This window comes from Eurosta solidaginis, chromosome 2, assembly GCF_040869045.1.
Source record: "Eurosta solidaginis isolate ZX-2024a chromosome 2, ASM4086904v1, whole genome shotgun sequence".
Classification (NCBI taxonomy): domain Eukaryota; kingdom Metazoa; phylum Arthropoda; class Insecta; order Diptera; family Tephritidae; genus Eurosta; species Eurosta solidaginis.
Window position 1 is genome coordinate 229517619 of NC_090320.1, and position 14799 is coordinate 229532417.

Consider the following 14799-nt stretch of genomic DNA (forward strand, 5'->3'; position numbering starts at 1 on the left):
GCTTATAAGTAATCAGATGTACATAAGTAACAGCAGGTGTAGCAAGTGGGCGCAGCAGGGAAAAACAGCTCAGCACGTTCTATGTTCGTGTCCTGTGTTCGTTAGATCAAGGCTCAAACGACTAGGGATGGCAGAGTTGACAGACTTCGAAGCAACAATTAAGCCGTGTCCTACAAATATCCTAGTATTTGCCAAGACGACAGAGTTATTGTATAATATAAGTCATAGTAGCTAATTAGGGGGTTTTCCGTTTGGTCGTCAAACAAGTTCTGGTAACACTATGAGAAAATTCAGTTCATGTGAGGTCTTTATTGACCACCCAGTTCAACCTAACCTACAAAGTTTTTCACTATCATTAACTAGCGCCTAACCGTCCAAGCGATGTTAGCCGTTTCGTAACAAGTCACGTCAACTTTTCCTGTATCGCTATAACTGGCGTCTAATGAGAGCGTCGAGGAAGGTCAAGTCTTCCTCTACCTGCCTGTTCCAACTCAGTGGAGGTTTCCGATTTCCTCGGCTTCCAAATGGCAGTGTCGATTGAAACACTTGCCGGAGCGTCATCCTCCATTCGCAAACTAAAAGACCAAGCTAGTGAAAACTTTAGACCTTTATTCATTTCACTATCCTTATGTCTGCGTAAAGCTCATATAGCTCACCATTATACCCCTTTCGAGCTGTCCCATCGGCATAATGAAGCGAACTTTTCTCTCGAACCTTCCAAGAGCCATCTCATCCTCTCTCAATAGGGTACATGATTCCGAGTCATATCATGCCAGTGTCTTGTGGAGCGTGATTTTTGTTTGTCGAAAGGACTTTACTTTTAAATTTCCCGCTCAGTTCAAGATATCACTTCTTGGCAAGAGCTTTTCTCTGGAAGTTGCAAGTGCCTGAGTACAGCGACCCTTTCAAGTGAAATAATTTCTAAACACTTTGTTGGAACAACAAGTCCCCACACGCGCTACTACATGCCAGTGCATATACTAGATAATCATTGTTTACAAGAGAATTATCAAAAGACTTTCTTCTACAAATGAACTTTATAGCTCGAATCCCCAGTGACAACAGCAATTGCGTTAATTTAATATGTATGCTATGGTTAGCTACGAAATCGGCAGTATTTAGTTAATGTATGGTTTACTACGCTGACCCGAAACTATGGCGAAGTTAGCTGCCACCTTCGCTTGTTAAAAAAGTGACTTGTCCTTTTTCAACTGCAACAGCCGCCGTTTTAGCTTGAATCTCATTTAACGCTTTTAGTATATTCCGCAGGCATCTTTAATTTTCCCTTTAAATAGCAAATGGGTGAAATATCCTTATTTGGCACAACGACAATGTGGCTTGATGATCACTTGCAATCATTACACATACGACAGTGATTAAGAATATTATGCGTGAAAATGCAGCAAAATGAAAGAAATACATATGTACTGTATGTGTAGTGAGCAGCTGCGCATGCGTACATCATGCTTCACTTTCAATTGCGCGCATTTATGCATTTAAAGCTCTGTGTAGCTGATTTTGATTTTCTTTTTTTTTTCATTTATTGCATTTATTTATGTCCTGATAAATATGCCATCGATACAATTGACAAGCGTGACCATTGCTGTGAATTTGCTTGTAAAAGTGTAGTGCGTCAGTTCAAGTGCCTCGCTACAAATTAGTTGATGGCTCTTAACTTGTCATGAATTAGTGAACTAATTAAGTTGTTCGGCAAATGCCGCGGCAAAAGCGTACAATGTTCACAAACACAGAACATTCATACCTAAATGTATATGCAATTATGCATGAAAAAGGTAAATGGATTTTCAATTAAGTTGTAAGCTATTTAATATCCACACTTTTCCGCAGAAATCCAATTTAATTCATTATGATGATGCGTTCTGTCAACGAATTTAATCTAAAGCAAATATTCTGATAAAATACTAAAGATAAAAGCACGTGCAAAATAATATCAAGACTCAAAGTTGTTTCCATATAAATATTAAGGTCTAATTGGTATTCAACTAAGCATCAAATTTGTTTCCTCTTTGCAGACTTTTACTAAAAATAAATAAGAAATCAATAAAAACAGCACATGCAAGCGAAGAACATTCATAAACTAAGCACTTTTTAAGCGAATTATATAAATTTGATATCCATCCTGCAACGACACGCCCATTAAAACTATCATCATTGCGCCCATTTGGATTATGGGCATATCCGAGGAAGTCAAACTGGACGACCTACCACAAGAAGCCAAATTAGTAGCACATCAGGATGCCATGCCTGATCGTTCGGCATCGTGTATTGTGACAACTGCTGGTGCTAGTGGCGGCACGAATAGCCCCATTTCAGATACGAATAGTGATGGTGATTTAGATGATTATGCACCGAAACGTAAACAGCGTCGTTATCGCACCACATTTACCAGTTTTCAATTGGAGGAATTGGAGAAGGCATTTTCGCGAACACATTATCCGGATGTGTTTACGAGGTGAGTGTAAAAAAATTGAAGCGGAAAAGTTTTTATTAGGGTTTTTAAGATTATATAACTTTTTTTTAACTAGGTGACATAAGTGCAACGTCCAAAGTTTAGTTCACCACTTCAATGTTGTCAAATTTCAATTGGTTGCAACTTCGGTGAGTTGACGTGACATAAGGTCAACGGCCAAAGGGTCATTTGAAATTAGGACCACCTCAAATGGCCTTAAAATCAATTGTTCTTATCACCAACAGAATTCAATCTAAGATGACTTGATTTTATGGCCATTTGAGGTGATCGTAACGTCCATTGGCCTTTTGGCCGTTGGCCTTAAGGCACCCGACCGTTGAATCTAACCCAAGATTCCATCTCCTTTGTCTTCTTGCTCGGCGCGTAGTCACGTCCAGTCTCTCAGCACAGTACTTTAAAAACAAACATGGGTTCGGTTCGAACGGTAAGCAGGGTTCACACCGCTTCTGCGGGATGTTGCATTAAAAGAGGTAATACTCGAATTTAGTGCGATAAAATTGAAGGTAGTAAAGGAAGTACTGTATGACGAATCAGTTATAGAAGAATTTAAAATTTAATAAATGAGAGCGTTAAATCCTCTTAGTAGAGACTGTAAAATGACGCCACAAACTCCGTAACAATTATACTTACATGGGTTGTTGTGTGGGATCCTAAATGATCTGGAAGCCAACAACAAGGTTTGGTTAGAATCGATTCTCGAAAGCGGGGACATAATGGTAATAAACAACTAAACTACCTAGCCAAGCAGGGTGCTATAGCATCCTTTGTCCAGAGCCAGTCTGTGCACTCATAAAGGCGCACACTAACGTAACTGGAAAGCACTGGATGAAATTTCCGGGGGAAAAGCAGGCCAATTCTTGGATACTCCGAACAATGAGAGTATCAGCCAATCTCAATAATCTTAGCAGAGAGGATGTACGAAGTCTTACCAGGTACTATACAGGACACTGTAGTCTAAGATGTCATCGAAGTAAGTTAAATCTATCCGATACACAAAGTTGTCGATCTTTTGCAATAAAGGATAGAGCATCAGTTCACATTCAGTACGAAAGCACATCTCTGGTAAGGCAGAGATTCTCCCATGCAGGTGGCGTGACTCTAAATTTCTATGTAATATGCAGTAGAAAGCCTGGAGAGGTATTTATATATATTCAAAACCTCCACATATAGTAATAGGCCGAAAGGTCAAGGTCAATAGATCTAAACAAAAGCTACAGTGCATCGAGGTATAACAATAAGTATAAAAATGCTGGGTGATAAGGTACTTATTTAATTGGACCTTAATCGTTTAAATGGTTTGGTCTGGGTTGTTGGTGTTGAACTACCAAAAGCAAGTGCATCGATAAGAAATACTAAGTCAATTTATAGAAATACAGAATAAGTACAAGATGATTGCCATGCGAAATTGATACATTTGAAACAGCTGTAAGATCAACAAGCGAGCATACCTTGACTGCTATGAAAAGAGAACTGAGAGCCTGATAAATAGATCTCAAATAAAAATATTCAAAATCATAGGGCACTGGTCATTGTGCCAACGAGCGAGAAGAAAGAAAGCCCTCTTTAATCAGTAGTACAGGAGTCTGTAAAAAAGAATTCACCTGATGCGCTAGCTTATACATATAAGGCATAAGACATTAGGCAGGTTTGTGTAAGCCTACCTGAGGGAATCGTCAAAATACTCCACAAATGGTTAAGGTTTCGTTTCATGGTAGTTGCGCAGTTTGGGCCAGTTTCAGACCGGTCAGCTCAACTTTACCTAATAATAAACCCAAAATATTACCCACCAAAGCCCGCCCAACTGACACGAAGAGTGCATTCGTATGGCTCGTGGATTGAGGGTTGTTAAGCGTCGAGATCTAAAATTGCTCAGTTACAGAGAAAAATTCATCAACTAGGTAAAATACATGTAAGGCTTTAGATGATCAATATAAAAAATATTTATAAATATTAGTTTTAAAAAATATTTATATTTAAGAATTCATGAGCTTAACACCGGCTTATAATAATTGAATTTCAATTATGTTATTTTCTAAGAGAAACTGAAAAGAAAGAAACATTTACTGGCATATTGCGATGGAAACATTTCGAAAACCGCCAACGTAATCATCATCAGGCAATTTTGTAATGTTATCAAAGGTTTCACCGGGATGCGAACCGTGAATCACATGGTGAAACTGCAGTTGCCTTGACCACTAAGCTATCCTGCTGGTATTTGTTTTCATGCTTAATTCAGTTTTTCTCATTCCTACACTAAATACAGAATTGAGACATTTTGTCTCTATATTAATTTGTGTGCCATGTAGATTTTGTTTTTGTAAAGTTCTTCTTCGTTGCGAATGAGAAGCTTTGTAAACTCGGGCTCAGTTCTACATATTTATGTACGTTTGTTTAATGGTGTGTTCAGTTTATACTTATATTTAAGAAACCTTAGATAACATTACAAAATTGCCTGATGATGATTACGTTGGCGGTTTTCGAAATGGTTCCATCGCAATATGCCAGTAAATGTTTCTTTCTTTTCAGTTTCTCTTAGAAAACAACATAATTGAAATTCAATTATTATAAGCCGGTGTTAAGCTCATGAATTCTTAAATATAAGTATAAACTGAACACACCATTAAACAAACATACATGAAAAAATATTGTTAAATTAAGATAGAACTTTTTTTAAAACATATTTTTTTTTAATTTGAACAGCAGTTGAGTATGATGCCGTTTGGAAAAGTTATGTGTATGACTCCAAAGAGCTACTGATTGTTAACGGAGGAAAGAATAGTTTTCTTCATGATAAGACTGCCCTTATACCCTACGCTCTAAAAGAAAGATCTTTTTTACTGAATTAAGTAAATAAAAGTATATAATTGCAACTTAATTGTTGAAATATCCTTGTTAAACTCTTTTTTTTCTACCCATATCACGTTGACATACCATCATCAGGTTGTGTTAACACATTAAAAATACCAATAAAGTTTAGTCATCTGTTGAAAAATATGTTGATAAAGAAGAAGCAAAATAAACGTTAAAATGACAATAATCAACAAAACAGATGCAATAAGCAATAAAATCTCACTACTAATCAGATAATCTCTATACGATAAGCCGATACCGATGGAAGAATCAACGGGCCTAAATAAAATCAAAACATTTAATTAAAGCAGCCTTAATATCATTCAATTTCATGCCGTCTTGCATATTCCGTTAAAAAATCGACTACATTATTATATGAGAATAACAAAAATATAAATAAAATTTATATCAAAAGAGAAACGCCGTCGGCAAGCGAGGAATAAGACACAATCACTAAATATATTTGACAATGTTCTTTTAATTAATAAAATCGGCTACTAAATGAATAAGAAAAAATTAACTGAAAATGTGTACCTCGTATCTGAGGGGTGAAGTGTTTAACTGAATATAATTTAAACGAAAAACACAAAAACAAATGTAGTTTTGTCAACTTAAATGTTTTTTATGCAAATTACCATTTGTATGCATTCAAGTTTCAACTTAGAATTTACATTAGGGTGGACCTTATACGGGACAAAATATTCAATTTCAATTTATTTAAAAAAGTGGTTGTGACTATAAGACAGAGTCTTTTATAGCACATCAGCGATTATACATTGCAAAATAATTAACAATTAAGCCTAAATTCTTATAAGACAAATACTAACAATAATTATAAATTTAACGAATAAAAAGTTTTGTTGGCAAAAGAAAGAAAAGTGTAAATACAAGGAAGAGTATGAAGTTTTATCACAATCATATTAAGCTCACTGAACTGAAGTAGTTATGAATCATTTTTTGTAGTTGTTCCTATACAACACACCCTTAAGACTGTAATGAATTTTGGGAGTTCCTTCTAATTATGCACCTTCTGCTAACGTTCGAACCTCTAAACTGTCGAATAAATAATTCCAATATTCAGTATTACAAAAAGTTCTTTATTTAGACTACTTCGGTAGTAGTACTTCACAATTATACTTCAATAATAGCGTGTTTAAATCAAACTGATTAGTTATTCCGCAGCTTGCGCTACTTTTATACTCTCTTTTGCCTAGTCCACATATTTCTCCTAAGGTCTAGACTTTTCACGATCATGGATCGGTTGTATCTTATACTTGGTTATTAGCTATATGTGTGAGTAACAATTTCTGCTCTTAGCTGATGACTACATATATGTATGTCAAATAATCTCTCTGCTTCAAGCTGCTGTTTAAGTGTATGGAATATTCTTCGTTGCCTTGTACATAAGTGTGACTGCTTGCTCTAATTTTTACATGTACATAAGTATGGTTGCTTGCTGTTTTTGTTGTTGTGATTATTTACTAACAGTATAGTGATGCTAATAATGGCCACAATATATATATTTTTTTAATTTTTGTAAGGGCACCATCTCAATTGGTTCTCTATCCAGAGAAACCATTTCAGTAGTTTTTCCAATTTTTTTGAAGAATATTTAGAGGTCGCTTCCGAGGATTGAATTTTGTATATCGCATGCTTCTTTTACGCTAGTCAATACTATTTTACCTTTTCTAGCAACTTCCAACGATTTTTACCCCCCAAAATAACTAAACTAATCTCTAAGGTGGTTATAAGCAGACCTTTTGGGAAACCCACATTAAAAATTATATTTCCGTTTATTTTTCATGTTTTATAATTATATTATTATAATAATTTTTCTGAAAGTTTTACCTTCGGTAGAAACTTTTAAAAATCTAAAAAAAAAAAGAAAATAAAAATTATATACGTCATCAGTATTTTTGAGTAAGTAATGATTTTACGGAATGCCCCGTTAATTTTTCAAAAACTGAATAATCAGGACCACCCTAATATACATATATTAATGAAAATAAAAAAACAGATCAAATGCTTATTTTGAAAAAAATATGGTAATCAAAAACAATTTCAATGGCATATTTTATTACCAAAATAGAGTTCATAAATTATAAGTGTTACACAGCCGGCGGTGAATGTGTAGGTGTATTTGGAAGATATATCTTAAATATACACTAAATCTGTAATAGATGTATGTATGTATATACAACTGAGTTAGTAGTCACTCATTTGAAATAGCATTGAGATAGATGGAGGGCGGTAAGAAATGAATATATAACAAGAAGAAGAAAACTGTTTTATTTAGTATTACTTATAGGCAGACGGATAGAGCTAGAAGTATCTTCTTCGCTGTTTTTATCATAATGCGAATTAAATATTTTGTGAAAAAAGGTAAATGGCCATAATGTCAATTGACATTAAAGCAACTTTTTTTTCCTAGTTGGCCATAGGGTCAATTATTTTGCTTCGAACCTATAATTTACGCAATTTGCGCTTAACAGTTCAAACGGTTATGGCGCTCCGAAAAGGTGCACAAGTCGCTTCTTAACTGGCGAAAATTGGTCAGATCGAAGAAATTTAAATAGTTTTCCAACCAGTCCTTCCAATGGAGTGGGGGCCGCCATCTTCCTCTGCTTATAAAGGCTGGTTTCGATGGAAATATTTCATGTGATATGGCCTAGCAATCGTAGTGTAGGAGAGTCTCTTGTACGAACGCCCTAAGCTTCAATTGCAGGCAGGAAATAATTTCCATCCAGGACTATACTTTTTCACTTTGACCAAATGGCCATTGCACCAAATTTTGAAAAGTCACAAAGCCAGTTGGTCTTATGGCCACTTCAAATGGCCAATAGACCTTATGCTCATAAGCTAAATTGGCTTTTTTCCGTTGACTTTATGTCACCCCACTACCAAATTATTGCATTAAGTGGTTATAAGGTCAATTGACCTTGTTCCCGTTGACCCTATGTCATACCAGCATTCAATTATTTCATTTTCATTAGTCCTTGACACATATGTAAAGTTTAGACTGACCTTAATGCCAACAGAAGTTGTCATGATATCACGTGATCTTATATCCGTTGAATTTAAATCACCTCACCATCAAATTATACTTTTGTCATTTGTCCTTGATAGATGCGTAAAATTAAAATCGATCGTATGGCGATTTGAAGTGGTCATAACTTCAATTGATCTTGAATCCGTTGACCTTATGTCACTCAACTATTAAATTATTCCATTGTCATCGATCTTTGAAAGGTGTGCAAAGTTTGATTTAAAACTGTTCGTTTAAAGTGGGAAAAAATCGAGTCCAAAAGAGTTACAAACCAACAAACAAACACACAGTCGAAGCTCATACAAATGTGTTAAAAAGGCACGGCAGCGTTGCTGTAGTAAGTTCTAAATATTCAAAACTGTGCGCTCGGCCCTCACTAAAAAAGAGAGTTCCTATTAAAAGACGTGATTGACAAAGTGATAATCATGCCGCTTACATCTCGATTAACCATCAAACAATAGACTTAAGCGCCAATCTCGAATGAAAGTTGAAAAAAAAACTGCAAGTTGCTGTGCTGAAGACCAAAAAAAAAAAATAAAAAATATGTTCCAACGCGAAAAAATATTATGTAGTATGTTAAAAATCAATTTAATTTAATTTATTATATAAACACCACACATTTTGGTTAAAACAATTTACAACGGCGCAAAATTATGTTGCCATCAAAAGCAGTGGACAGCGCCAAAATTGCGCGTCGGCATCGAGAGTGTAAGAGTGTAAGTACAAAATAAACGATGATATTAAAAGGTGATTTCATAGCAGGAGCCAGTTATTTCTAGCGAGAGCAAAACATGATAATAAAAGTAATAACAAGAACAAGCAGCAACAACTACAAGCCGGTAATGACGATAATTTGCTTAATGGATTTTCATGTTTTCTGTAATTGAATTTATTTTAATTAAATTTTGAAATTACGTTGACCAAAACAGCAACGATAGCGACGCAGCACAACAACAACAACAGCTATGGTAATAGCGACAAGAGCGCTCTCCACAAACATATATGTTAATGTTGTTGTATACATTTTGAGTGCAACCACTACCAAATTGATGCATTAACTGTTGTTTGAGCGCTTTAAATCGCCACAGCCAGTTTTGCGTAACCAAAGGATAATGGTTGCCTTCGCAGCATTACTTTGCACCGCTCCATTGTTTGGCGCTTTGTGTTTGTGTTGGTGGGGTTCAGTGGTGTCGCGCTGATGTTTTGCCGACGGCTGCCTACGCTGCGAAAGTGGCATGAAGTGTGTAATTTTATGCGCTCGCGCGAACATTGATTGATTATAATTTCATCAGATCCGGTTGTATGGCAACAAAATGAAATTCGGTGGGCGATGATGCCAAGTTGTGAGCTAAAGTTGATGTGATGTGATGAATGCAAGTGTTCTGGCGGCAACGAAAAGTTACATAAACAAACCACTGATTCGCAAATGATGCAAACACACATACGGATACTTTGCTTATCAGTGTGTGTGTTTACTTTATTTGTATACGCTGTTGTTTCACCACTCGACACAGCGGGTAGAGGAGCTTAGAATGTACCCGTAGCAAAGCCGACTAAAATGCCCAAAAGGATTATGTAGCGCAAACCTTTCAAGAGTTTTCCAGCATAATTGATAGCTTCTCTCAACGTCACCTACGATAGTCGAATTCTGTTTCTTTAGCAGCCGAGGCTCTGGTGACCCCAAATTCCATGGAACTATGCGCGGGATGGCCTAGAGAGTTCAATATGTTCATACTAAATCGTTCCTCAGTTGGTCGGGCTTGTATCTTAATGGTGCTTGTTACCGGAACTTACCGGATCTATATCCGGCAAAGGGCCATCAACATCGATAACATTCCCCAAAAGATTGGGGGGTGTCTTTATCGCTACAACAACAACAACAACACCAACCATATTTGCAATTTTAATGTGAAACCAACTCCTCCAACGTCCTTATCTCTTTCGTCCAAACCTGCTGTTGAAACTGAAAGTAGCCTAAGACTCCCATTATAGTATATTGATAACAGCATGTGAGCACCCACTTCCCTTGCATAGGGCGAGGCACTGCTACAACAAAAACCGTTCGCTATTATCTTGCCTCGGCTGCTAAAGAAAAATTCGGCACGTGCAGATGAGATTGAGAGTTGTGTTGGAGAAGCTATATATTGCACTGGCAACCCCTTGAAAGGGTTGCGCTACACAACCCATTGAATCAGTTTGCTGTTGGTATATTCTAAGCCCCTAACCCGCTGGTGGCTGTTCTATCCAGCTTTACCGTTTTGATGCACGCCTTTCTAAATTCCGTGATAAGATAATTTTTTATTACAAAATTCCATATTTTAATACATTTTCCTAATTTCTGATATTCATTTGTAAAATTGCATACCGAGAACGGAAATTATGGCATATTTTTTATTTTCCTTATATTAGGTCGGTTGAATGTTTGTCCGAATTTTCAATACAAATCTTGCAATCGATTTTTAAGTAACTTCTCATTGAGCTACAAACGTGAAACTTCACACATAGGTTGAGACACCGAGACAATGCAATAAAATGGATCCGTTTGGTGGCGCACGAATCGAGATAATTAGATGAGAACTTAAACCGGTCTGGAGTAAATTCTCGATGAGCTAGAGACTTGAAATTTAAAACTTTATTTAGATGCCGAGGACAGTATAAAACGCATAACACAAAGTTTTGCTAGGGGAGCACGAATTGGGATATTAAGAAAATTTTTAACACTTCCTTTATGTCAATGGACAAAAATCAGCGAAAAATGTCTCTTATATAAAGACATATTCTTGCTAAACTTTCATTAATAAATTTTGACATAGAAATTGCAAAAATATTTGTGAGAAGTAAAAATATAAAGGCGGAGTGCAATTAATTAACTAATAATATCTCCTTTTCTACCAACTTTCCAATCCAAGTAATGCGCGCTCCACTTTTATATTTTTATATCTCATTAGAGCTTACGATTTCTTCTCGAACACAAGCGAGAGTTTCGAGACCCGAGATATCAAGAACTCGACTTCTCGCGAGATTCTCGTGTCTCGATGTCCTCGTAAATCTCGCGAGCTTCTCGACATTCTTACTTAATCGTTGTATGGACAGTATTTATACACTTGGTTTTTTTTACTTGTGACCTTTTTGTTGATTATATTGCTTCCAATTATATTTAAAGCAAAAAATATTTATTATACATATAATTTTGTTTGCAATATTTTATTTTTCAACGAGACATCAAGAACATGGCTTCTCGCGGGATTCTCGAATCTCGAATAACTGGTAAGGCTCGCGAGATTATCGAATCACGAATTACTCGTAAGCTCGAGAGATTTTCGAATCTCGAATTACTCGTAAGGCTCACGATCTTCTCGACTTTCAATTCAGTCGCTGCATTGGTAATATTTTATACATTTCGGGGTTTTTATTTGTGGTTTTGCGGACATTTTGCGTGTGCTCCAGAAGAAATCGTAATCTCTATATAAAGCAGCCAATGAATCGATTAAGATGAATGTCGAGAGCTCGCTAGCCTTACGAGTAATTCGAGATTCGAGAATCTCGCGAACCTTACAAGTAATTCGAGATTCGATAATCTCGCGAGCCTTACGAGTAATTCGTGATTCGAGAATCTTGCGAGAAGGCGAGAAGTCGTAAGCTCTATTTCTCATAAATATTTTTACAATTTCTATGACAAAATTTTAAAATCAAAGGTCAGCAAGGATATGTCTTTATATAAGGACACATTTTTCGCTGATTTTGTCCATTTTTATAAAGGAAATGCTTAAATTCTTTTATTTTATTTTTATTTTCTTATTTAAATGTGAATTGCAAATCAATAGAAAAACGTTTGAAAGAGTAAATTTTGTCAATAACGGGCAATGAGATTTACTATTTTTGAAAAATCAACACAGTCTGCCACGTTCCCGCTATTTAGACAGTAAAAACGTGTGATTTCCTTATAAGCATTGTAAATCTGGAATATAGTATATAACAAAGAACACTCAATAGTTAACCCAGTGAACCCAATAACCCTTACCGAACCATAACCGAAAAACCAGCTAACTGATATTACATTCCATTGTCCGGGTGGACGGACAGAAAACTACGGCGCTTACATTTTTTTCTATAAGTTTTTTGATTTTTTTTTTTTTTAGTTTACGCAAATGTCATGTATATGGAAGCAGGATTCGAATAAAAAAGCTCAACTTTTTCTGGTCAAGCACTCTAATTTTGAAAAAAAATTTTGAAGTTACTTGACCCGTCCGCCCCTGTCGTTAAAATTCTATATTGTCTTGTGAGGAACTTCTCTTTACTTCACACTTCATATTTTTTTTAGAAAAAAGTGGGCTTTAAAGCCACCAATTTATACACTTTTTCCAAAAAATCATAACAATAAATCAACAAAAAATCATAACAATAGTGGGTATACAATCCGTAGCTCCAACAGTTTTTAAGCTCACTTGGTTATTATTTTTGAGCTTTATCTTGTTTCCTTTTCGAATTTTTTCACTCATCACGATCATTAGCAGGTGTTTGCTAGTATTGTTAATAAATAAATATTTTGACCAACACTGGCGGTCACATTTGCCACTTCACAAATTGCCACAAACAATTGATCAAATGCACACACATACATATGTACAAATGCGCCTTTTTACTTGGTTATGCTGTAACGAAAAGCTAAACTACAGCAGGCTGCTACCCTGGCTACACCTACTTTTTTTTAAGCTTTCAGCAAAATCGTATTTCCACTGCGTAATCACCTTATTACTCTACCTTTCTTATTATTATTTTCTGCAGTTGCGGCTCAATTTTTGTTCTCTTTTGTGTCTCGAAATGCTTTTTGTATACTTTTCTTAAGTGTTTTTCTTGCCACGCTAATCAATTTCTTATTGATTGCATGCAATTTGTCACTGGATCAGCAAATTAATCACAGCGACTATTAGTGCTACTGCTGTAGACGAGCGTAGTAGCTTTAGGAAATGATTTAACTTAGTTGCGATGCATTTTTGTTGTTGTTAATTACGCAAATTCGCATATCAATTATGCGTGTTTGGGTGGTACAGCAAATTGTTGTAATTATTTGTGAAAATGGGTTTTTAAAATGTAATTATAATATGAATAATTGCTTGGTGCAAAATTAAATTTTGAATAACTTTAGGTTGGATTTCTGTTGCAAATTTTTAATTTTTGCTTTTCGTAGATAGATAGAAATTCTTCGGAGGCAGCAGAATATTATTGTAACGAATTTCAGGAAATTCCTGATAATTATGCACCTTCTGCTAACGTTCGAATTGCTGAACTGTCAAATAAATAACTCCAATATTAATTATTGCAGAATGGTCTTTATTTAGACTACTTTGGGAGTAGTACAATTATACTTCACTAATAGCGTGTTTAAATCAAACTGATTAATGGTTCCTCAGCTTGCGCTGGTTTTATACTCTCGGTTACCTCGTTCGCCCATTTCTCCTAAGGTCTAGTCGTTTCACGAATATGTGTTCTAGAACAGTTGTATCTCATGCTTGGTTATTTAGCTATATACATGTATATTTGTAGTTTATGCTTTTCTACTAGCCATATGCGTGTGTATGTATGAGTAACAACTTCTGCTCTAAGCTGCCGGCTAAGTATATGTATGTTAAATAATTTTTTCTTCAAGCTGCTGGTTATGTGTATGGAATATTCTGCGTTGCGTTGTACATAAATATGTCTGCTTGCTGTTTTTGATGTTGTGATTATTTATGAACCGCGTAGTGATGCTAATATTCGCCACAATATGTTTCAACTGGTAAAAGTGGTTGGACCCGAGGGTAATAAAGCTGAAATAGGAATTTTTTGAGGTTCCACCAAAGGAAAACGAGTAAAGGAGATATGACGCAACGAAAAATCAAGTGGCGAAATAGTTGAATCTGATGAAATGGATAATCGGTAATTAATCGGTAATTGGTTTATAGTAATCAAGATTACCTTAAAGCGCTTATCCACGCAATAGGGAGGTAGTACAATACTCTGAACATGGGTCGAGTTGGGCAACCCAATTATCAACTTCACCTAGCAGACGAGGAAAATTAGCTAATGTACTAAACTAAGAACTGCCACGATATTTTTCCTTATGACCCCTTGAGACAAAAGAGCTCAATATAAAGACAGTTTTTGTGATTAGCACAAATCGGGACATGCCAGCAACAAACACGTGATTTATGGGATATGTACATTCGTATGCAGTACGATGAGCACTACAAAAACAGCAAGAAAAACAGAAGAATGCCCCAAACCAAATCCACACAGGAAATCGGTTTACCCAGGCAGGCACGACTTAGCTCTTGATTCCATGTTTCCCAGTAGATCAGTTGGTACTGTCTACAATGGACACTTCAAAGTTCCGTGAGTTTGCGGGACATTACGCACGCAGTTATAATGTGAG

The 14799-nt window shown here is 35.9% G+C and overlaps 1 protein-coding gene across 1 annotated transcript in view; it reads left to right on the plus strand.

The window, feature by feature from the left end:
* al (aristaless) overlaps positions 1-14799 on the plus strand; it is a 173131-nt gene that overhangs the window by 129746 nt on the left and 28586 nt on the right. Inside the window, exon 3 of the mRNA XM_067769905.1 lies at positions 2034-2473. Coding sequence (XP_067626006.1) covers positions 2190-2473 — 284 coding nt within the window. The 5' untranslated portion in view covers positions 2034-2189. The remainder of the gene's footprint in view (positions 1-2033; positions 2474-14799) is intronic.